The 25885-nt window shown below is 42.5% G+C and overlaps 1 protein-coding gene across 9 annotated transcripts in view; it reads right to left on the bottom strand.

The window, feature by feature from the left end:
* Positions 1–25885, bottom strand: part of svila (supervillin a) — a 57171-nt gene that overhangs the window by 16891 nt on the left and 14395 nt on the right. The window contains exons 7-23 of one of the 9 annotated variants that reach the window (XM_080050561.1): positions 24667–24750; positions 23378–24196; positions 21784–21818; positions 20000–20064; positions 19069–19205; positions 17966–18046; positions 16509–16845; positions 13600–14017; positions 11924–12029; positions 9319–9460; positions 6603–6656; positions 4750–4809; positions 3869–4034; positions 2766–2849; positions 1745–1831; positions 1094–1268; positions 397–569 (exon numbers count right to left, since the gene is read on the bottom strand). In XM_080050561.1, the coding sequence (XP_079906687.1) occupies positions 397–569; positions 1094–1268; positions 1745–1831; positions 2766–2849; positions 3869–4034; positions 4750–4809; positions 6603–6656; positions 9319–9460; positions 11924–12029; positions 13600–14017; positions 16509–16845; positions 17966–18046; positions 19069–19205; positions 20000–20064; positions 21784–21818; positions 23378–24196; positions 24667–24750 (3023 nt within the window). Of the gene's footprint in view, positions 1–396; positions 570–1093; positions 1269–1744; positions 1832–2765; positions 2850–3868; positions 4035–4749; positions 4810–5742; positions 5824–6602; positions 6657–9318; positions 9461–11923; positions 12030–13599; positions 14018–16508; positions 16846–17965; positions 18047–19068; positions 19206–19999; positions 20065–21783; positions 21819–23377; positions 24197–24666; positions 24751–25885 lie in introns of all 9 variants that reach the window. The other 8 variants (XM_080050559.1, XM_080050560.1, XM_080050565.1 and 5 more) reach the window with 8 other exon arrangements.

Raw genomic sequence — 25885 nt, 5'->3', positions numbered from 1 at the left:
CTTTTTATATGCAGGAGCATTTTGTTTTAGAACACAGGATGTGAAATGAATGAGAATGAGATGTCATTGCATTTCTACAGGGATGCGTCTAGAGAAGCTCATGCAGCACAGTCGGATATGAGTGTGAGGGCGGGATCGCAGACAAAGATGTAGTGCAGTTAATAAATATATGATACGAAACCCTAAGTTCCCTATGTGATTCTCCAAAATGTGACCCTGATTGAAGGTGTGTTGTCCAACAAAAGCAAATTCCATTGAATGATAATGTAAAAGGATTCTCTCGACAACATTCAAATTGGAATTCCTATTGGAAACAAGCCAATAGGAATCTGTCACATGTCGTATGTATTGTGTGTTTTGGTCTAATGCATTCTCTATCTCCTCCTCCTCACTCACTCTTCTCAGCCTTCATCCTCTTGCTCTCCAGCAGGCCTATGTTGAGCCTCTGCTCCGTGTACTCGTGCCTGATGTCCTGACGGGCTGCTAGCATCTTCAGAGGGTTCCTGGAGGATTGGACGTTACGCGCCGGACGCACCGCCCGCTTGTGCTGCACCATCTCTGAGGTCAGCCTGGGGAGAGGTGGGGAGGGGGGGGGGGGGGGGAAAGGGAACGCTTTATAGCAGCAAGCATAGGCAGCCATGATTTGGTCAGGGTTCTTACTACTTAAAGTAGCTACGAGGAACTTTTTAGTTTCAATTCATTCCAGTGGCACCTTTGGATAAAAGCAGTCGTTTATTTTTACGTGAAAAAGTGAACACGTGAAGAGAGACCACAGAGGAGTGGTGATGAGGTAATGTATTTATGTGTGACTTTGTAAAATAGAAAATGGTTATATGACGATGGTGAAGGAAAGTATGCTTTGAGTTGGTACCGTTCGGTTCGTTCAGTCTGCCTGCCTGCCGGGAAATCGTTCCGGTGGAAAAATCGGACCCGTGCAAAATGCATAATGATACAGTTGTTTTCGTCAACGGTCTCATTAGCCGTTACAAGCAATTTATGATCATCAGAGGAAATAAATGTGGCTGTTTTCACAAACGTCTAAAAGTTCCTTGTTTGAGGGTTTTGAAGACGCCCTCTGGCAGTGAGCGCTTACCTTGGCAGCTGGGGGCCGAAGATGGCGTCAAAGTCGTCGTATATGTCCAGCTTGTTGGTGGCAGGCGGCTCCTCCACTTGGCGGTAGAACTTGGAGAAGGTTTCATCCTCCAGAGTCATCACTTCCTTGACCTTCTGCTCTGTGACTGTGAGGGTGGCTTCAGGCAGGCCGGACACTGTGGAGGGACCAGACCAGGGACAAGTCACAAAAAACTATTTACAGATTTCATTCATTTAATCAATTTATGTATGATTTTTTTTAAATTTTTAAACAAGCAAACAATCACATGATTATTATTCATGTTATTTATTTCATTAATTTATCAATTTTATTTGCGTGTTGTTTTTTTAAATGTATATACATTTAATACACATATGTTCTTTGTTAACATGTTACATGCATGTAAACAGAGAGATTCTAATGATCATACTAGTCAGGACAAACTTTGGCATCAGAGTGGCTGTCACCACTAGTAACCAAAGGTCTAACACACTCTAAATGTGGGCAATACCTCTAGTCTAGTGCAATCCTAATAGATTCTCCTATCTCACACGATGTATATTGAACAAGACAGAAAATCATACATTTAATTGAGTTGAGTCTGATTTTTGTTATCCATCAGATGTAGACAGTGTGCCAAACAAGACTGACCTTTACTGTTGATCTTTCCTAAGAAAGACTCCAGTTTATCCAGCTTCATGTCCGATTCCATGTTCAGATCTGGTATGGCCTTAATTTCTGCACAACCACACACACACACACACACACACACACACACACACGTTAGAGCCATATACAGTATGTACACTTTGTTTGATTTTAGCTCGGGGTGTGAATCTTTTGGAATCCCACAATTCAATTCCGATTCTTGGGTTCACGATTTGATTGAAAATCGATTCAAATGAGTCCCGATTCAAAATCGTTTTCTCGATTTAGTTCAAAAGGAGGATTTTCAGGATCTACTCCAATCCACTGTGTGCTAAGAGGCGATGTGGCAAATTATGTCATGAAAGCAAATTAAAGTCCATGTGTTATTTATCTTCATTTTATGTCTATGTGATTGTGAAGCTTGTAATGTATGGGATCTTAGGGAAGGTCAACATTACAAATTATGAATTGATTCAAAATGGCAGAAGAAAGTAATCGCTAACCACAGCTAATGTTAGCCCAGGTCCCCATCTCTGAACAGTTCAGAGTCAGAGTTAGGACCATCAATGCTGCTATCAATGACGGAACATGACCAGATGTATGATTCAGTCACAATGAAGTTCATCCGAGCACACAGTATGTATCCACAGCTGTCAGTAACAAGCGTTCTAACAAACTGTTAACAGCCACTGAATAGGATTTCTTCTGCACAGCAGTCACATGCATACCCATGGAAACTCTATATCCTATGGTTTACATTCTCTTAGGCTTTAATAACCCAATAGAAGAGTCACAGCAACATCAGCCACATTAGAGTTGATGAGATGTGTGTTGGTTACGGTGAAGATGATGAACCTCGCATTCAGAGCAAACACCAAAAGAAAAGAAGGGGAAAACACCTTTGTCATCATCAGACATCTCCTCCATGTCTTATTTGAAAGAGAAGCAAAGACAATCAGTTACACTGGGTTCAAGAGGAGTGTAGAAAAAGGCAGAGAGAGTGGAATACTAAAATACAACTGACCTTCCTGTGGTTTGGAGATGGCAGGGCAGCTGTTCTTGGGTTTGGATGTTGATGGAGACCCCGGGGCCGAGGTGGGGGCCAACCCTTTTGTATAGACACAGACAGACAGTGAACATCTAACATAAGCAAAGGTGCAACCACCTCTAAATGTATGCTGTACCTTATTAGTCGTGTATTAATGGTGTATTTGTTTAACCTACTAATCCTACTAATTAATTATCCTGTTATACTTTTCTTTCTTTCTGTTTCTCCGTATTTGTATAAAGCAAATGTATCTATTGTATATCTTTGTCATTTTTATTGTAACATCAACCTGCCTAATAGACTACAGATGGAAATTAGCCCCCGGGCTACAATCTGGCAATTTTCATGTACTGCTGTACATGTTCATTAATGTGCATTGTCCTGAAACAAACAAACAAACAAACAAATAAATCTAGAAACCACAAAAGCATGACAAGCTTTATTGTAAAAAATAGTTTTATTTTTCTCTTTGTTTCATTTCACCTGGTGAGACCTTTTATTTTGTGCGTCATACTTGAAGACACTTGTATTAATATTAATTAATATTACACTTATACATTGGTTGCATAGATCCCTGAATCATTAATATGAGCATTGTGTCATGATGGGAGATTCACGACGGACCGTTACGGGCAAGCTGAGTTTGCACTACTGTCAGCTAACACGTTCAATGCCAGTGGACCACTGTTAACTACACCACCAAAGTTACAGAGGCAAACATTTCCGATGCTGTTCCTTCCTTTGACGCTCTCCGTTACCCAAAATCTGGCCAAACCAATCGACTCCCCGAAAAAAAAGGGGAATTAAAGCTTCCATCCACTGGCCGACTCAATAGAAGGAAAATCTCCAACCAAAAAAAATGGTTTTCTGCCTGATCGGAGTCTCTGACCCGGTGTGTTTCTGGGCCTAACGGAGGGGAAAAGGAGAGTCATCCCCCCCCGGCCCCCCTCCGTCTGCCAGATGAAAGGGGGGTACTTAACTCTCTGTGGTGTAATGCGTGTATGCACAGACTTCTGGGAGATGAAGTTCTACGGTGTGAGTTAAGTCAGTGTTCTCATCCCCAGCTATTGCCCACTGACCTTTCTTCTGCATGCGTGCGGCCACAGTGAACTGGGTGGAGTCGTTGGCGGCTCCATAGCCTTTGCTCTTCCAGGCTTCCTCCTGGGAGACAATCAGCTGCTTCCTCTCCTGGATGGACATGTGGGCCTCCAGGCTCTGGACCTCCATCTCAGCCTCAGCCAGCTTCTACCAAGAGGAGAGTGTGAGAGAAAATACCGTCAGTTTAAGTTATCATCATTTATAGGAATAATAATCCACCCTCAGGCCACTTGTGTACTGTCTGTAATATGTCATCAGTGTGTGATGGCCCATGCGTGCAGGGAACCAAAAATTGATCAAACTATATCCGTGACAACAGCACAGCGTTTGATTTTTCCTGGAATGAGTACAACAAAATGACACAACCAAACAACAAACAATGGAACCAGGACCCCATCTTACATCACCATTAAGTGATTAAATGTGGAATGTTCCTTTAAGGCGAGACACTGCAGATGATAGAAAAAAATCTAAATTGACCATGTTTTTGCCTGCTGTGTCTCACCTTAAACAACAGACCACATTTACAAACAGACAAAAAGTAGCCAAGCAAAACAAGGACACCAATGAGGGTGGAGGGGGGGGGGGGGGGTTAACCTATACAAGGAAGCACATGTATCACTGTCTCACATTGAAAACAAGCAGATTATTGCGTCCATAGGAAATTGATATTCTTGTGATTCCACTATAATGCTTTAGTAATGTGGACAAACTGAAGACATCATACAAGTATCTTTTAGTGAGCAACTAGCAACTTTTGGTCCCACTGTGCATGGGAGCAAACAACTGGGGACGGGGGAGCTTTGGGGGATTTGCAAATAGCGCTGGCTGTGTACTACGGCATGGACATGGACAGGGTCACCTTCCGTCTCCAGGGGTGTCTCTGGTCCACCTGCCCGATGGCTCTGGGAGATCTGGTGGCCTTCTCAACCAGAGGGGGTTGGTGGTAAGGTGGAGGGAGGCAAGAAAGGATGAGGGGTTCAGAGAGAAGGATGAAATGATGGCTGAGAATGTTCCAAGCTCTGCACAAGCATTTACAGGCTGCAGGGGGTGGGGGTGGGGGGGCTGCCATGCTGGCTTCATAAACAAGGTGGCAAAGCCTAAGGGAAGGGGGAGGAATATTTGGTGGCATAAAATAAGAGCAAGGCGGCTGTGAAGGACTGCAGAGCACGGCTTCTCATAAAGTGCATTTGCCATAAGCAGCAGAGGGAGAAGAAAATACTTGACAAATTGTGAAGTTTTGGAGTGAAAGTGTTTTTTAATGTTAAAGCTATAATGCGTAACTTCAGTTGCCCACCATGAGTAATTCTAAGTTATTACAACTACACTGGCGGCTATTCTACACGAGGTAAGTCATTGGTGATCACACATGGATTTTATACCTTCTGCTGTACGTCCAGGTGAACAACCGAAAGATTTCATGGGCACTTCTTGGGATTTTCAGCCATTGTCAGGGGGCGACACCAGTTTGTAAACGCTGCCATACTGAGAAGTACATAGAGAGTTTTGTGGAGCTGATAGGCTTAATCAACCTTTGTGTCAACCCGTTTAGCCATGGCTTGAAAGTAACCGAAATTCATTTATATGAAAAAGTTACGCACTACAGCTTTAAAGAATGCCGTGCCAAATAACCACTGGTATGGCTGAAGAGCCTTTAGGGACAGCCTCTCGCTCTGTCAGGAAAATTTAACGGCCACACTCCGTCAGTGTGACTGAAGATCATTGTCTGGTGAAACAACCGGGTTTGTGATTTGCGTATGCTTTTCAGAGCTTAGTTTAATAGGCGGGGAGGTAGAGGAAAGCGAAGCAGACGGGGCATGGAATGCATGTAGCAAAGGCTGATGCCACTTCCTACCTGGCTGGCTGACTCGTCGGGGGAAGGAGTATGGAAAGGGGGCTCAGGAGGAGGAGAGAAAGTAGAGGCAAACACCGGCTCCTTTAGAGGCACGGAGGGCCATGGAAAGAGCAAATAGACACACACAGGAGGATATCAGCTAAAAAGTGTAAAGCCCCTGTAGGGTTGTAGAATGGAGGAGGGGGGGTTGGGGGTCCAAACTCTAACACGATTCCAACGTATTATATAAAATGTACTCTACTAGTATTTATAAGGGAGGATTTGACACCAGTTTACCATTCAACAACTATACTGGGAAGCCTGGGAAAACAGTGTTGCCTAATAACCCCCTTCTGATGGATTTTTTTAATTATTTAAACAGCACCAAAAGTTTTTGCCTTTTTAGATTTTAGAACAGGGATAAGAATGATAGCCCTCCAGCTTCCATATAAAGGTTATGTTGATTAGACACAGAGAAAGGTTACATTTCAGAACACTTCAACACATGGATGCGTTAAAAACACATCTGCAGTGTGTGAGACTGTAGGCCAAAACTTTGACACGGTCACATATCTCTAAAAACCCAACGAGCAGAGATTATTATAGGATACATTAAAGCACCACACACCATTAAGTTATCACCAGTATTGTGAAGGGGAACACCAACACAGAACCACCACCTACACCACCACACCAACCCACGCACACACACACAAACAAACAGGATATATTTATCAAGAGTGTGTTAGCAGCCAGGAAATTCAGTTAAAGGATATAGCATTTAGATCACTAATCCAATCCAATTTGAATGCACTTGATAAATACAGCAGTGTGTATGTGTGTGGGCGTGCGTGTGTGTGTGTGTGCGATGCTGGCCTTACCCATAGCTGGTCGGACACAGCGAGATCATCGATCATCATCAGCGCATCATCTTCCTACAGACAAGGGCCGCGGGAGAGAAGGGACATGTGTTTTCTGAAGGATCTGTTGTCCCTGATCCCGGGAAAAATAATATCACGGCCAATCACATGACCAACTCTTAGTTGTCAGCGATTCGCTTGTTGTCAAAATCTTTTTTTACGGGATTTTCTTCACGATCCGCTAACTTTCCGTACTGTGTGCGCTTGTGTTGCAGCACATGCACAGTAAGGGCAGAGAGCGGATCTTGAGGCGATATTCACTGATTTTGACTAAAAGTGATTTCGATAAAAAGCGTTGTCATGAATCGCTGACTCCACCTTTAAGGCCCTACATACTTACTGTTTTGTGAATATCAAGTCTACTGTGCGTACATGCTGTTAACAAGAATCCCCTTTATTAAGTCTTAATTCGCTCTGTTTGACTTTTTCTGTCAGCCTGATCTTAAGTGTTGCTCTTCTTGGATCTAAAATAATAATAATAATAATAATGGATTGGATTTATATAGCGCTTTTCTAGGCACTCAAAGCGCTTTACACGGTTCCAGGTTCCATTAATTCACAAACAGTCATACCAGTGGCGGATGCGTGGCTGCCATTTTGCGCCTACGGGCCCTCCGACCACCACAAACATTCAGCAGTCATACACATTCACACGAGGCAAGGTGGGTGACGTGTCTTGCCCAAGGACACAACAACCATGACACAAGTGGCAGGGCGGGGATCGAACTGCCAACTCTCCTGTCATTGGCCGACCCGCTCTACCACCTGAGCCACGGTCGCCCCAAAAACAGGACAATGACTAAAGGTTTTCCCTTGAGTGACTGAATGGGAAGATGCAAACAAGATGAACCACATCTTCCCCTTAACCTTCACCTTTTTTTTTCCAGATTTGATTAGAACAAATCCTGTAGAAGGCATTAGGAAGGCGCTCCAAAACAAGCACGTCATATCATCCACAGCAGATTCAGAGCATTGAAACCTCTTTCCTGACCTCAAATGAACTGAAAACATCAAACCAAAATGTGCACAGGCAGCGCTATCGAGTCGAGCTGAGCTGGACAAACTCTGATAAGAAGCTGGAAAAACAAAAACAAAGCAGCCGGCCTGCCTGTGTGGTGGATGGTAGCTGTTGTTGAAGTATGTCTAAACAGAGAGGTACGTGTATCGCGTCCCGCCCCAAAACCTTCCCTTCAAAAACAACACAGAAACCCACTCAACATGCAGAGGATGGAATGAGCTTTATTTATTGATTTTAATATAAAACAAAAGGTTAAGGACATGCAAACAGAGACGAAAAATAGAAATGTTACATGCAGTAGAAGGTTGAAGTCAAGAAAAGAAGAAATACAGAGGCTACAATATATAGGACAGTCAGTCAAACTGTTGTTTTAGTAGTGCACACATGCTGTAGTAAGAAAAAGACTCCAATTTGTGTCAACTCTAACCAAAATCAGCCGTAAAAATGTCAAAGATATATTTAAATAAATAAAACTGTTTGTATGGGTGTGTCTATGTACAAATATCAAAAACACTTCAAATTAAAATGTCCTTTTTTTCCATTTTCTGTACTGATGTTTTATGAAAGTACAATTTTCTAAATCCAATACTATAGAATTTCATTAAAATTAAAAATCACATCAATGAAAAAATATATTTTTGTGTACCGTTTTTGTGCAGCATAACACTAACATAACAATGCAATCAAGAGAGAATAGGACTTTTTCCACAAGCATTCTATTATCAAATTATTATCTTATTATCTATTATTATATTCTATTATATGGCAGTCCTTTCACTTTAATTTGCGGCCATAATTATGTATTTTAAAAAGTAAAATGTTGATGGTTACGATTATGGTCATGCATACACAAATAATAAAATACTTATAATATATGTATATAATAAACTTATTTAAAAATTGTAATATTGGCAGCCATGGATTCTATAACCACGGAATAAAAAACAGCGTGCACCATGAAATGACGTGCAAAATGATACAGCCCCAAAAGAGAGGAAAGTGACCAAGAGATCAAGAGAGACACACACATGAACAAGACACAACCTCTCTGTTTAGAGACATCCAAAATGGCTACCACCTTAGACAGTTTTTATTGCAAAACGGATTGTATGTTGGCTGCCATCCATCTGACACTCCTACAACTCCACAAAATACAAAAGTATTTTTTATTAAGAGCCCAGGGAGAGGCGGATACAGGATTTCATAATGCCACTCTGCATTTTGAGTTACTGAAGCCTCTTTGGTGTGTCACTGCTAACTGTTAATGTAATAGTTCCTTCAAGTGTTATGGGCATGGAGTGGTGAAGTGATAGTTCTAAGCAGGTCCCTGTAGAGTGCTCATGTATTTTAAACTTGAACCATAATGTGGTTCCTACTAAAATGTTGGGAGCGGTTCAAACACAAAAATATTGAAAATACATCCAACTTCTATCGAATATAAAGTTTGGCTGTGTCTCCGAAAGCATGAATTGCTATCAGAACCTAAAAAGACAAGGGTCGAATGAAAAAATATGTCCACCAACTTTTAAACATGATGTCATTGTGATTGACACAACACAGTCATGACGTAACGAACATACTAGACATGACACCATAAAGCAGACGAGGGCTTGTTTGTTGAGTCAGCAGTGAGTGTTTCACAGCGGCTCAGGAGGTTACCTTCTTCTTGAAGCTCTGCTCCTCCTCCTCCTCCCAGGGCTCAGCCTGCTGGTCGTCCATGGTAACAGCCTTGGCCGCATCCTGCTTCTTATGGATCCTACTCCTCCAGTCCTGCTCTCCGCTCTGCTTCAACAAGGCCACTCTAAAGGGAGGGAGAGAAAACACAAGGGTGGGAGTTCAAATAATGGTAAGCTACGCAAGAAAGGGCGCTCCGGTGGTGTAGTGTATAGAGTGTGTACCATATTGGCTCCGGCCTTCGTTGCAGTGGTCGCGGGTTCGAATCCGACCCGTGGACCTTTACTGCAGGTCATCCCCCCTCTCTCTCTGTCTCCCCATTTCAACTCTGTACTATTGAATAAAAATTGAAAAAGCCAAAAAATAATCTTAAAAAAATAAATAGAAATACGCGAATAGAAATATACTTTCTATAAAGTAAAAAGGTAAAGGTTTTTTTTTTTGCCGGGTGTTTTCCTCAGTCAAGCTTAGGGTCTAAGGGCTAGGCTAAGGGTGTCATATTGTGTTAGGACTGTGCCCACTGAGGCAAATGGCTATTTGTGATATTGGGCTATATGAATAAAAAAAACTATTTGATTTGATACCAAACAACAGGCTTAAGCAGGAAACGGTGACATCTTCTTCAATACTCTGAACCAAAAATGTCAACTTCCAAAGTAGGTGGAGTCAGCGATTTTGGGAGAAAGCGCATTGACTCATGCAGACTCATAATCGGGTAAATAAACTAATAAGACTTCAACAGGACTTGTAAAATGCATGTAAACACCTTTATCCGATCTACTTCGCACACACATCGGCACATTAACGGACAAGCAAAGTCAGATAAGAACACCTAGATTACTTGTTCATAGTGGGCATTCTATCTGGGATCGGATATCGCATATCGAATATGTCTTAATCCAATGTAGTTGTCCCATGGAAACGCACTGAGTGTCTGGAGCTAAATAAGATCACATAGAAGTGTAGAAGATGACAAAGTGAAGTGTTGTGTGACAAGAACACAGGTTCCAGTATTGAGCAGACAAGACCCATAATGGAGAGGTCAGGGGTCGCTGGCGGTGCCCTCTGCCCCGCACACAACTGCCCCCTCTGTCACAGTGTGAGGGGGACGTCCTGTTCTGGCCTACACACAACGCCTAAAAACACGGATGAAAGTTACACTGACTTGATGTGGCCCAGCTGTATATAATAGAATGCTTTGAAACACGGAGAGATTGAAAAGTGTTCACTCCCGACGTGGTAGAGGGGAGAGAGTCCCCGCGTTTCAACTTCCAATCCCCATACTTCCCTACTATTGAGGATGTTCCAATACATGCCCGTCAATTGTAGTATGCTGAACATACACAGGTGCCCTACTAACTCCAATAGCATTTTGGAGTATTCGTCTTTATTCTTGACATTTCTCGACATAATGAAAAAAAATCTTCCTTATCTGATTTTTTTTCTTCTCCTGTGGCCCTAAAACTCCCCTGTATGTAGTGTAGGAAAAAGAAAAAGTATGTGATTTGGAACACAGGGAGTGTCATGTGAAAAAAGTACAACAGGGGATGGGGAACCAGGCATCAACACACCGTTTGACATCAGTTTACATGCGCTTCTGTTATGTCATGGAATCAATTTAGGAGTGTGATCGCTGCCTGGCCTGGGACAAAAGCAGCGGACCGGGCTTGTTACACACACAGTGACCTCACTTCTTATGTAATCATTGCAATAGACGGGGGGAATTCAATAGCGATCTCCAGTGAGTAAGGTTTGTATTATGTCATGTTATGTACGATTTGTATCTTCAGCTTCATCATTATGGTAAAAGTAGATTTTTTTAGTATTACACATTCAGTATGAACCAAGAGACCTGAGAGCCACAGGGACATTTTCCCCCCAATCCTGATCACTGAATAAGCTGCAGTAATATGGGGGAAAGTCAGTCACATGCTCACCCCCTGTGTAGAAAACAAGGTGAGAAAAACACAGAATGTACCTATGCAATAAGCTCAGTAGCTTTTAAGAGCTTTAGCATGAATGTAATACGTCTGTTCTATTGATGCAATATACTTCTGCCGTTAGCATTCCACTCCTTATCCGGGAGAGCCAACAGCACAACAACAGTGGCTGGAAAGAAAAGAAAAGAAAAAAAAACTCTATCAACCCACTTATTTGCCTTGTTCAGTCCTCGTTATGAAAATTGTCCATCCTCCTCTTAACTATGAGAGGGCATCTTCTCTTCCTCAAGCCATAGCTTTGTTGGCTTTATTTACCCGACCAAATGAAGCAAAAATGAGGAACATTTCAGGCCAGTGTAATGTGAATGGCACACAGATGAAATGGCATGCACATTAAGTCAAAATTATTTCTATAGCACATTTAAAAACAACATGAGTTCACCAAAGCGCTGTACAAGACACAATACAAAATAACATATAAGATACATGAAAAAAAAGTTAGGAGTGTCAAAGTCTCAACTTGTCTTAAAGGCCAATGCAACAAAAGTGAGTCTTCAGCAACGTATTCAATTGTTCAACTTTACAGGGATCTAGGTTCAAGTCATGGTCTTACACATTATAAACGAAATTCAAAAAATCCCCGGGCTCACCTTTCTCTGATGGACATGTGCCTGGCGCTCATCATTTGGCTCAGCTCTTCGGCGGTGTATCCACTGCTGTCCATCTGTACGTCTACACTGGTGGAGTCCAGCAGCTCTGTGAACACACAGCAAAACTGAGCAACACGCAAAAGGAGGGTGAGTCAAATCAATAACTTCACAGCCAATGCATGAACGCTAACACGGTTCTCATGGTGGATTAGATTTGGAAGAACCAGCCTTTTTCTCAGCCTAGGAAGGTGAAGAATGACGGGGGGGACACGGGGTTTAAGGCCAGACTACTACAGGCAAAAACATGTTCTTTCAAGCAATGGTCAACTTTGAGACTTTTTGCTTCCATAACTTGTTTGTTTTTATTCTAGTATAAATCAAATTATTAATTATTTATTTGACTTTGACTATTTTTTATTATATATTTTTTTTTGGGCATTTTTATGCTTTATTGATAGTGCAGAGAGACAGAGGTGAAATGGGGCAGAGAGGGGAGTGACATGCAGAGAACAACCACGGGCGGGAATCGAACCCGGGTCTGCTGCTGGGCCCGGCCCGGGGGGGAGTGGGGGGAACGCCCTACCAACTGAGCTAAGAGTGCCCCCTATTTGACTAAAGCTTGACGGTTTGCGTCTGTATTCCTGCTACAGAACCATCTTTGACAAGGCATTATCTAGTCTCAACATTAGTTTGTTTTTCAATATGTTTATACATTTTTTTCAAATGTACGCAAGTAATCAACTGGCAAAGTTTCACAATGAAATCTACAAGTTCAAAATGTTACCCCCTTCACCTGCACCTGTGTCTCACCTTCCAATTAAATTCTGCAAATTGGTCCCTTTATCAAACCCTCCAATATTCTCTGTTTAGGTTAAAACCTTTTTGGACCTCTCACTGTTATGAAACTTCCAGGACTAGTAATCGATTGCAAACCCAGCAGAGAAATGAACAGCTTGGGAGCAGACATTATTCATGCTCAACCCAGAGGCTCTCATCGCCCTGTGAGAAGACACTTTTGACACCTCCCTGCCACAGCTGTAATCCAATAACACACGTTGATACACAAGACACACTGAAGCTAAATTGTCGAGCCAACGCTATACTGCCTGTTTTTTTTGTTTGTTTGGGAATTCAAAATTGCTCTGCTCTGTCCCCCCACTTCACCACGCAACATCAATCATCTGACTGAAATCTGTGCACTCAAACACACATACACAGGAAATGTGGTTGAATGATAAATAGCTAGTTGACTGTGGAGTGAAAGGGTCGCCGGTGTTTGTTTATTATGTTTGCTCTTTAAATATTTAAAGCTCAATCCACCTTTCTATAAAACTTAACAATTTTTATTTTTTTGTCCAACCTACAATCACTTACAATGGAAAACTGTGCTCTATTTGTATATAAAATACTTTGAAAACAGTTTTTTAAACGCTAACTGCTAACATGTTTAATATAAGACTTTTTTGGCAGTTTTTGTATTACAATGGTTTCAAAAATCCTTGAAGAAATGTATTCATGAATTTTCATCTCTTTTTTGTTATACTTGTATGAAAGAAGACATGTTAAGGAAGCAAAATAGACAAAAACCTCAACTGACCAGTGCGTTCCGTGCAGTATCTCGCCCTAAACCACAAAGAAGTAGTTCCACAACATAAAAGGAATCTAACGGTGCCTACCTTCGCTGACGGCCCTGCTCCTCTGAATGTCTGGGTTGGGTGGTACCTCCCTCAGATACCCCTCCTCCTGGTCCTCCTCCCTCCTCCTCTCTGCACCACTGTGGGGCTGGGGCAGAGCACGCTGCCTTACTGCTGCTTCAGGAGAGGCCAGCTTCCTCTTGCCTCCACCCAGATCAGAGCAGTCTTCTCTGGGGAGAGGGATCGGTTGTCTGTGGTTCTCCTCTGGCTCTTCCTGGGACCTCCGAGCCGGGCCGTCTGCCTGGCGAGGGGGCAGAGGGAGGGGTACGACTGGGGCCACTGCTGCTGCTGCTCTGGTTATGTGGATGTCTCCGGCGTGGTCGGTGGACACTGTGCCCCCCGCTCTCAGAGCAGACGAGTGGGATGAAGTGGGGAACCCAGAGCCTGTACCGTTTTGGAGCTGTGCAAAAAGAACGTAGAAAAGAGACATGGACAAAGGAAGCAGTGGGTCAGTTTGACAACAGAGGCTGAGAAGCAGTTTGGACAAATGTGCACACACAGTACGAAATAGACAGAGTCACGCTGACTAATCACCGCCTGTCTGACTCACTGCACTTCCTGAGCATCAAAGGGCAGCCTGCTATCTCCAGGGTGGCTGCAGCCCACACATCACATAGCCATGCCAGCAACTAGACCCCACCCCCCCCCCCCCCCCCCTTATGCACAATGCATCCAGCTGTAGCCAAAAGTTTCCACATTTATAACCAGTGTTGGGTAGTAACTTGTTACTCCGTAATATATCACTGTAATAATATTACTTTTCCCAGTAACGAGGAGTGCAAGGGATTAGAATTTTCAATTTTGACAGTCACGTAATGCTGTCTTACTGTTCGTTATTTTTATCCAAACAATATGTTGTTGTTTTTTCCACAACATATTATACATATAAAATGCAAACTGCAACAAACATGAAAAATGTTGTTGTGAAAGTAATATAAATTAGCAATGTGACTTTTACTTTTGATACCAAGTAATAAGTAAATTCATATCATTACTTTTAAAATAACGATATAAGTAAAGAGTAACGTATTCCACTTTAACTTTCCCAACACTGTTTATAACCATTGCATACATCAAAACCATGTCAACTAACCTGACATTTCTGCTGAGTAAGGAACAAGGGGCAACAGTAACCATCCATGGAAGCCACAAAACTGGATATAAAGATATGCAAAACAAAATGCAAACTCTTTTCTGAAGAGTCCGTTAAATTATTTCTCTGTATGCTTCTATCTTCTCTCTCATGCTTCCATATTCCATACCACAAAAAAAACTGCCAATTCCAAACGAGCTGAAAGGCTTTTGTTTTCCTCCACCCCAGAGGCATCTCTCAAATAACACACACACACACACACACACACACACACACACACACACACACACACACACACACACACAGAGAACTGAGTCATCACAAAGTAGTACAGTCATAATGAAATCACACAACATGGATATGGGATGCCGTACAGCGTGTAGTTGTTGTTCCCAGAAATGTGTGCTCATTTCTGGGAGAGGCTGAGTGCTCTAGCTGCGTTAAGCCTTTCACTGTCTCAGGCAGATGCAGGATGCTGGTTCAGGGGGAAAGCTTACTTGTAGCAGGTGCTCTAGGGGGCTGTCACATAGCTCCTGATCATCACTGAGGTCTATGTCTGAAGACTCCTGGGGCAGAAACACACACGGGCTAAAACGCTTGCCCTGCGTTCCAATCCCCATACTTCCATACTATTTAGTATGCCAGAAAAAGATTTAGGATGTCCCAATACATGCAGGTCAATTGTAGTATGCTGAAAATACATAAATGCCCCACTAACTCCAATAGCATTTTGGAGTATTCGTCTTTATTCCTCACATTTCTTGACAAAATTTAAAAAAAAAATCCTCATCTGATTTTTTCTCTCCTGTGGCCCTGAAACTCTATTTCATATTATTTTTATTTCATATATGATATTTTTTTGGCATTTTTATGCTTTATTGATATTGCAGAGAGACAGTGGTGAAATGGGGCAGAAAGGGGAGTGACATGCAGAGTACGACCACTGGTGGGAATCGAACCCGGGTCTGCTGCCGGGCCCGGCCCGGGGGGGGACGCCCTACCAACTGAGCTAAGGGCGCCCCGGCCCTAAAACTCTTCTGTACTTTAGTATGTAGTGTAGTAAAAAGAAAGAGTATGTGATTTGGACTGCAGGGATGGTTTCATGTATTCTCCTTTTTAAAAAGGAAGCAGGGATTCGTAACACTGTACCGGCTTGAAACTCACTTCTGTTAAATCATAAACGTCTTACACTTCGGTTTGTGTAAAGATATAGAAAGAACCAAGAAAAAAAAGTCAAGCCATTCCTTTAAACAATTGTCAATTGTAAACGACTTAAAAATGACACTTTAATGAAAACATGCCAATGTGTTAAAATAATATCCGTTTTCCCAAAAAATGCTAAATTAAGAAAACAGGACTTTGTTCTCATAAGAATAAAAAAAGTATAGTTATAATTTCTTAAGTTTTCATAGCTTCTTACATACTAGTAGAAGAGTTCCAAAATGTAGATTTAGGTGATTATTTGGCTAAACGTTGTCTATATGTTTCTCCTATAGAACCATCTTTAAAGGCCAGTATCTCAACATTAGGTTTTTTCAATACGCTGACTATACTCTGACTGTACTTTAACCAAAGAATCTCAACTTCTAAGGCACTTACATCAACTAAACTTATATCAATCCATATTATATTATTATATAATAATTATTAAATAAAATAATAGTCACTCTTAGCACTATCTACAAGGTAATTTTTTTTACCCTATTCACCAGCCGGATCTCACCATGAATGCAGATTTCCAGTGTAATATTAGTCTGAAAGGTCTGTTATTCAACTGTATAAGGGTTCCCCTTTTTACCTGCTCCATGTCTCCCAGGGTGATGGGTTGGGTCTGGTAGCGGGCGTTGTTGCGGCGCTGGCGTGTGTCTCCTCTGGTGCGGGTGACCCTGATGGGAGGCTGGGACAGACGGTTGAACAGCGCCATCTTCTCAGCCAGGCTGAGGCTGCACAGGTCGGGCTCCTCTGGACCCTGGACCTGATCCTGGACCTGCTCCTGGCTCTTGGTCTTGGTCTGGTCTCTCTCCTCCATTGTGGCCTTAGGCTTAGAGCTCTGGACCTCCATGGCCTCCTGCACCTGCCTGGCCTTCATAGCCTTTTCCCGGGCGACAGCACTCTGCTGCGAGGATGCCTGCAGACTATAAAAAGGGCAGGAACACACCCAAGAGACAAAGGGTATAGGAGAAAAAAAGGGGAAGATTTTTTTGTGGTAAGCATGGAAGGTAGCTCATGCATGCTAGCGAGTGGCATGCTAACACTGCAGGCAGCATGGTGGAGCTGTGTGCGTCTAATTACAATGGCATCCAATAAAAAGGGTTGAATAAAGAGCCTCGTTAAAGGCTCGTCGCACACGCACACGTGAGTCATGCCCACCATAAACAAGATTAGGATGTCAACAATCTAGTCTTCTTAGTTGATAAAGGTGAGACACAGCAGCCAAAAACAGGATTTTTGTCAAGCACTGGTCAATTTTGAGATTGTTGTGTATTTTGCCTCCATAACATCAACGTCTTTTATCATACTAGTATGAATAAAAGGTCCAGAATGTAAATGCGGTTGTTTATTTGACGAAACCTTGTCTATTTGCGACTGTTTATTTCTCTAATACAACCATCTTTAATGCCCTCTCAACATTTAATCTCAATTTAACTTTCTATAATCATTCTTAGAACTATTCTGAAGGCTATTACAGATGGATTTGTTCATATGTTGTTAATTGTCTGATTTATGATACATTTTCTTCTAAAGAAACGTGGAAAAAATTATTTTTTTAAGACCTGTATGTAGTAGTTTTAGATTTATACAATTTTAAAAAGGCTGTATCCAAAACCTGTTCTGTAAAAACTTTGGACACTAATAGGTTGTATTGTAATCTATTTGCATATTTATTAAAACTTTATTTTTTTCAATTTAATAGAAATATATTTATTCTTTGTATGCAAGTAATCAACTAGTAAAGTTTCATGATGATACCTATAGGTTCAAAATGTGTTCCCTATTCACCTGCAGTCTTAATAATTAAATCATGTGGTTTCCTCCAATAACCACATGAGGGCTCCAAAACTCAGAAACTGATTGTGGGTTAGGATTTCACAGTCAGAACTTACACCCCCTTCAAAATCCTGTTTGGTTAAGCCATAATTAACTTAGAACACCACTCAGCAAAAGAAAAACTATGCTGTGGCAAATAAGCAGTGAAGCTCAATCATGTTAGTCACACACACTGTGGGTCGGTGTGAGCATTCAGATCCATGTTACCTGCTGTAAACTAGGGTGGGGCTAGGGACGCGTGCTACGGCAGTGTGAACAGTCACCGTGTGTGGTACACGAGTGGGGGCGCTACATTAGCCCGGGACAGGGAACAGAGTCACACACATACACAAAGAGACGACAAGAAAAACATACGAGTGACAGAGGAGATAAACCAGATGATTACCAACAGGAATATAAAGCATGTTGTGGCTCAGAAAAAGATGAGGTTGAGACAATAATCTTGTGTCAGAATTCATGGAGAATTTCACACAAATTAAATATCGCATCATGCCTGAAAATGAGAATTTATTATTTAGGTGAAGTGACTCTTTAAAGTGCTAGTAAAGTGCTTGATTTACAGTTTATATAGAATAGTTTGGAAAAACCTCAATCCCTTTCATGTGACTTCATAAGAAGATTGGTAGTTCGCCCATGCCCGAGTGCTAAATATAAAGCAAGCTAGTTTTCAACGTTAGCTTATTTTAGCATACAGACTCAAAGCAAAGGAAACAGCTGCTGGCATGGCTGTGTGTTAAGTTAAAAAAATACATCTACAAGTAATTCTAAAGTTCACTACACGCTGTATTGGTTTGTTTGGACCACCAACCGGGTGGGAGCCTACAGTCTCTAAGCTAAGCCCCTCTTTACTCTAGCATCATACTTGTGCACAGACTTGAAAGTTGCATCAGTAACAATGAAATTGTGCAAATCCAAAAATGTCAAACTGTTCCTTTAACTTCAATATTATAGGTCACCCATTATAATTAATGCAAAATGCACTTTTTCCAATACGGTGGGGTCTTAAAGGCACATACCGTTAGCCTCATAGCATAATTGCCTAAATCATATTTACTCTACTTTACTTTTACTCAACTATTCTACATCTACTCTACATCTACTTTACCCTACTCTATAACCCTTAAAATATGATTTAGGCAATTATGCTATGAGGCAAATGATATGCTGAAAAAAGGAGATTCCGGGAATATCACTGTGAGAATTATAAAAGTTTTTTTTTTTAGTAAGAAACCAGACTTAAGAATCTGGAACCTGGAAAAAAAAACATAATATGTGACCCTTTAAACAAGAACACCTTTGCAAAGACTCACGTGGCGGCGATGACTACTTCCTCGGTGGTGACCGGCTGGGTTCTGGATCTGTCCTGGGTCCGTCTCAGTCTCCGGTCCACCGCTGCGTTCCTGGAGCGGGCTTTGGGGGCTCCGCCATCAATGCTCCTCTCCAGTTCCTGAATGGAAAACATTGGGTAGGATGGGAAAATCATTACACAAAGCAGTGGAACATTTCACCTCACCTTAAAGACCTACTTCACTGGTGGAAATATGAAGGTGTATTGGACTCTGAGATCATATGTAGTATAAATGTGCAAAAATGTTAGAAATCGGTTCATCCTAGCCTGAGAAAAGGCAGAAAGAGTGTTTTATGGTCTGACTGTCTAACCCTACATATTCTCATGTGTGACATCACACATGGGAATATGTAGGATGCTGTGAGGTTTTTTTACAGACAGAAGTGGAATATGTGCATTGAATAAACTATCTGTGATTGAAAGTGTATTGTGATGACTGACGTTGGCTTCTGCAGTAAATTATAATATGGATAACAAGAAATGACCATAATGCGAGTGAAAACCAGAGAACATTAAGATTATGTATTTTTTTTTCAAAGTTGGTTGGAAACTTGCAGTTGGAAATCTGCTGCCCTGAGTTTAACCTGACTGAGACTACCGGGCATGTGTGTGGGGGGGGGGGTCATTTTTACACAGATAGTAGATTGAAAAGTGCTCCATTAAAGTGGTTGTTACGGTGGAATGCCTGCCAAATCATGAGTACAGTATTTCCAAGTGTTAATTTTTTTCTAAATCCTCACCGGAATGAGACAGAAAAAGAAAAGAAATGTCAATGTGTCAATGTTTGTGTCCTTGATTGGAAGCACATTTCTCCGTGGCCTGGTGGTGTGTGGAAGTAGCATGTGTTCTGTTATGAATGAGAGGAACAAACTGGGGAAAACGTTGAAGCTCACCCTGAAGAGAGAGCGCTTGGCTGCTACGCTCAGCTTGGCCCGTTCATCGAGCTTTTCTTCATCTGCTTATGGAGAGAGGCAGAGAGGGAAGAGGACAGAAAGACGTGGGCCAGGCATTACAAACTGGTCAGCAACCTACAAGACTTTTTAAAGGTTCACAATTCAGTATGTTGAGGCTGAATGTCAGGGAATGCGTCTTAAAGTTATGTTCAAGCAAGGTGTAGTATTTCAATTTGATGGGATGATGCAAGTTTTATTCTCAAGCGGTTACACACACTTATGATTTTTTGATTCTATTCATAAAAATTCCCTTTTAACACTGCACATTTAAGTGCAACATCCTATTTTAAGGGGTAACATTTTGGTCAATATATGACATGCAAATTCAATGTTAAGGTATTTGTCTTGTCTCAGAAGAAAGTCCATCTATTGTGATAAAAGACTCTTTTCTAAGTGACAGATTCACAGGTTGTGTAATGTTCCTTTAGGTCTGTTGGTCTGCGTCATTCTGTTTACCTTCACACCATTACATGCACATCGACATCTGGGGCTTTATAGCTGCAAGCAAAGGTAAACAACAACCCGACGCACAGCTAGACAGGTGTGAGAGGGATGGCTGCAGTCACACTCACATACTCTCTGCAAGACATTACATCACCATGCAACTATTCCCTTGACTGACGCCACTGTGCTGTGCTCTAGCTCTCTCTAATTCTCTTCAGTACAAATAGCCAGTCCCAGCTGAGTGAGTGAGTGTGAGTGTGTGTGTGTGTGTGTGTGTGTGTGTGTGTGAGTGTGAGTGTGAGTGTGAGTGTGAGTGTGTGCGTGTGTGTGTGTGTGAGTGTGAGTGTGAGTGTGAGTGTGAGTGTGAGTGTGTGCGCACGCTTATAAGAAGCAGATGAGCTAGATCTGCCTTTTTTAGTGGCCGCTGTGCTGTTATGCTACTGTCAGCACCAGTAACGACTCCATAAACTACACAAAAAAATGTTGTGCCTTCCTGTTAAAAAAAATAAGACTGTAAAAATAAAATAGGGGGGGGTTGTGAGTCATTCAGCCTCCACCCAGCCTGGTGCATATTCTTGAAGCTTTGATGTAAAAGAAACTTGGAAGTTTAGGGTTTTTAACAGCGGTCAGTTCCACATAACAGTGTCGGTCCCACACAGGCTTAATTAAAAAATGAATGCAACTCAACTATATAATAAACCTAATTGGTGCCTTTTTACGCCAAAATCCTCATCAGCTCAGCCCATCCAAAGAAAAGAAAAAAAGATGAAATTCAATTGACGAGTTTCCGCAGCAGGATTTAGGCATTCTTACCCTTTAAATAACCTCAACATACTGTAGAGTGAAGGATTACTTTTGACAGTATTATCTCACAAGAGAAAATTACACCATGTAACTGAAAAAACATATTCCATATGTGACAAACAAAACGGCAGCACTTTTACTGTTGTATACGTGCCATCAAACATTACGTAACTAGTCCCAGCCAAGCTATCCAATAGGTCTAACAAATACTTATAGCCGTTCTGATAACTCCATTAAAGCTAGACAAGCTTAATCAATTACTTCACCAGCACCTATGTGTGGAGGCTAACGTAGTTCATTAGCTTTACGTTTACTTGATGTACATTGAATACATGCGTTTGTAGAAGAGTGCAATAAATCCTAAATCTTCAATAAGTCCTACGAGTCTATAATTGTGTTCATCAACAAATAACACATTCCATTCTTTTGACATTTGACTTTACCACAATTAATAAAAGGTGAACAAAAACACTTACCATCAGCGGAGACGAAGTCCGAACTCACACAGGACCTTGAAAAGTAAAAAAGAAAAAAAAAAAGAAGAAGACAATCAGCAAAAGCTAAAAGTAATAATAAAAGGCGGCGAGTAAAGCGAGTCACAGGGCAGGAGGTGATGCAGTGAAAAGCAGTCGTTTCTGGTTATGCTGGAAATGTGTTAGGAGAAGAAATAAAAAAAAGGGGGAAACGAAGTCTAAGCTGGAGAATTAGACAGCATTATAGAAGTCTGTTCAGTTCCATGGTCTCACGGAGTAATTACCAACAAAGGCCAATTCATGCTTCCTCGGTATGGCCACACGTGATGACCACTGCCAAGGCCCAATCAGGGGGACCTTTGGCCTTCAAGCTTTACTGTTTTCTAATGTTGTTAGAGTGAGGGGCAAAATCAGGGGAACGGGAGCGTGTGTTTATGTCATGCCTATTGGCCCGTGCTAAACTATGATCCAGCTCATGATATTAATCTGATTATGAAGTTATCGCATGGTACAGAATTATGTATTGTACACTACACTCCATATATTTGATGGTTGATCAGTATAATGCACCAAAACCTGATTCGAACCAACCATTGTTGTAATCATAAATAATAAATTCAACGTAGTGTTATAATTCCTATGACATGCATGATCAAATGCATATTTTCCAGCATGCTTAACACTCAGCCATGCATTCTTGAGTCCAGAGCAGTACCTATCAGTCTCCTGGTGCTCAGCAGAAGTGATGGGCTGTGTCCTATACCTCTCTGAGGTCTTTCTACTCTCCCCGGGACAGATATACTGCCGGGGCCTGCGCCCTCTGTCCCTTTCCCCTCTCCATGGGGCCTCAAAAGCCGCCAGTGCCCTGTCCCCTTCAAGCTCACTGTAGGGGCCACGCGAAGAGAGGGACCAACAGATTGAGTACCCAAAGGAAAGATAGAATACAGTGTGGTGAGGGAGAGAGAGTGAGAGCAAGTGGAAGCAAATGTTTAAATGCAGCGGTGTAGGTTTGAATCCTTAGTCAAGACCATGCAGATACATTAGCAGTTAAAGTGGAGTCAGCGATTCTGGAGATTGCTTGTTGTCAAAATCAGTGAATATCTCCTCAGGATCTGCTACCAGTCCGTACCATGTGAACTGAAAAAAAAGTGTTAATGGTGTTTAGCTGGTATGTCAACAAAATGTACGTTAAGGGCAACATGGATTCAGCGCACTCACAGTAGGTACAGGTAGCAAATCCTGAGGAGGTATGCACTGATTTTGACAAAGTGATTTTGACAACAGGCATTCTCAAGAATAGCTGAATTTCCCTTCAAATCATGCAGCATGTTCATTGGCCCCAGGTCGTAACTTAACAAGTCACTGTGGCAATACAGAAAAAAAAACATTAAAGCTTTAAAGTGTTAGGTGATCATTGCTCCAATGCCATATCTACGGATGGGAAAGTATGCAGTAGAACTTTTTTTTAACTCCACTCCAGCGTTAGTTGCTTGTTAGTCATTCAATAGCCAGCCGATGTTAGGTAATAAGCATTTGTGCGAGGTCAGCAAAAGCCAGCGAGTAGCGCGCCAGGATAGCGGTTTTACTTTCCACCTACAGTTGGTTCCTGCGGCTGGTTGGAGGGGTGGTGGTGCTGCCCATGTAGGAGTGTCTGAGCTGGGCCACGGACACTCTACTATCCTGGGTACCCAAACCGTCACCCTCCCTGACCTCTGCTGGGTCGGGGACCTGGTGGCGGAGGTGCCGCGGGCTCCTCTGACTGGGCCCTCGTGGATCATCTGACAGAGAGCGGCTCAGGGCTGCTGTGCTGGAGCTTCCTGGGTCTACAGGTGCCACTCTGGGCCGGACGTGGGTAGCAGCCCGATCTCTGGGCCTGCTCTCTCGTGCTTGGAGATTGGAAGTGGTGTGCTCTGGTTCGTCCCATCTGGCTCTGCTCCGGTGTCCTACTCTCGCAAGATTCTCTGCTTCGGTCTGGCTGACAGTCAGTGCCCTGGACATCCCTAGCTCTTCCTCCCCCCTTCCTCTCCGTGGGTCCTCGGTGCTCTTCTCCCTGCGGCGGATCTCAGAGGGCAGCACTGCTTTCCTGCTCTTCAGAAGGCCTTCAGTCTTCACATCCTCTGACTCTTCGGCCTCTTCCTCCTGTGGCTGCTGTTGCCCAGGTCTGGATGTAGGACCAGAGGCCATGGACAGGTAGCTGGGGACTTCTTGCACTCCCGGTGGGCCACTTCGGGTGAGCTGAACCTGAGAGGGGTTGGGGTAAGCCTGCTGGGGGCCTGTTGGGTCCATTTGGTAGCGTGTAGAGGTTTGGGTGGGGTGTTGAAATTGTCTACGGTACGCCGAGGTTTCTGTAACATTTCCCGGTTCTGGGCTCCTCTGGCGGCCCTCCTCCTTGACAAGCCTCTCCCTAACTCTGATTCTTCAGGGAAACAAAGAACTGGTTAGAAAGTACAAGTACATTAAAAGACAAAAGAATTGAAAGAAAAGAAAAAGCATAGCCTAGGAGACCAACTGCAAACACAGCTCCAGAACCGTAAGTCACTGATGTAAAGTCAATATTACTCTAGGGGAAAGAAGCAATTTCACAGTATTATTAGATGTTCTTTCAAACATTTGTTTTCACATGGGGATTAAACTGAACACAGCAACATGAATGAAGTTATGGTCCGAAGCCAAGGGGAACATGAGCGTGTTGTGATGAGGATGATCATGATGTGTCAGTGGACTCACAAAGCTCAAAGCAGAGGTTCTTAAAACATACATGTATGTCTTCAAATCAGACCAGGAAGAAGCGCTGCTCATTAGAATTGATGGGTTTTTGGTAAGTCCAGATAAATAGCAAGATGGCAGCCAGCTGATACAGGGGAAGACAAACAAGCCTGGGTGTACCTCGAAGGCCAGTTGATGAGGGATTGGGTGTCGCCCTCAGCATCAGTCTGGAGGAACCAATCAGTGCTTGGATTCACACTTGCACTGTACCAATGGGAAAACCCAGAGAAATGTGAGCGGGTGGGTGGGTAAAAGTCTAGATTTAGCCTGTTTTCTCAGAGCATACACAGACACATCACCTCATTTCACACATCATTGACTTCACATTGAGCTCGTCCAGAGTGAGAACAGGATTGGACACCAGCTGGATCGTGCTAAGAGGGTAAGTTCAACTCCCCAGTGAGACATTGCTGTTGAGGTGTTGAGAGGAATAAAATGCAATAAAATATAAACTAAAATGTTTTCTTTTTAAACAAAGAGCAATGACTACAAAAATAGAACTGTCCATTCTCTCAGGAGTCTGACCTGCCTTACTGTGTTCTTATCTAGCCAAGCAGTAGCTCCCTCCATCACGGAGGCAGACCATGTGCATGGTGCATCAAGTTTCATTGAGCATGGTCCTGAGTACAACCACGAAGGAGAAGTTCCTTCAGTTATGAATCCTTGAGGTCTTGAAAGGACAATGCAGAGGGGTAGAAAGCATTGTAGTGTAAACCAAATATTGTCTGTGCTCAAGTCCAAATACAGACACAAAGTTGTATCTGATGGGAGTATAACTAAAAAGTAGAGCCCAAGCTGTGGGTCAGAGATCTGACCGTGGAGTCTCACAGCGTCGCCTGGTAACACAACACCCTCCCTGCACCACAGACACAAACATCGGCCAAGTATTGGGATCGGAGGGAGGGGTCGAGAAACGGCGATAAGGGGTGGGGGGAGGGGGGGATGCACACGGCATCGTTGGAAAGGGAAATGACAGTGTTGTTGTTGAGTCATATCCATCTATTTGTTAGCAACACTGACTGTAGGGGCTAAATCCTGGTCAAGACCTGGGCTGGGATAGCTGGTTGTAACATTTGAACAGAGTAAGAGACATACAGTATATAGATGTGATTGTGGTGATACTATCTGTGCCATCAGTACGGGAGCCAAAACACTCCTTAATACTTACCCTCTGCAGCAGCGATGAATCTATCTGCTTCAGATAAAACCACTTATACACTTAAGATACCACTTGATGAAAATAAACATTTGTGATCTGTTAGGGTCTTTTATTAAAATCATATGATAACAAATACTAAATGTAGCTTTTTAAAGCAGAGCTCCTTTTTATCTCCTTGGC

Source organism: Ammodytes marinus, assembly GCF_949987685.1.
Source record: "Ammodytes marinus genome assembly, chromosome: 21".
Taxonomy (NCBI): Eukaryota; Metazoa; Chordata; class Actinopteri; order Uranoscopiformes; family Ammodytidae; genus Ammodytes; species Ammodytes marinus.
The sequence above is the reverse complement of the archived record's forward strand: the minus strand, read 5'-3'. Positions and strand labels throughout refer to the sequence as shown.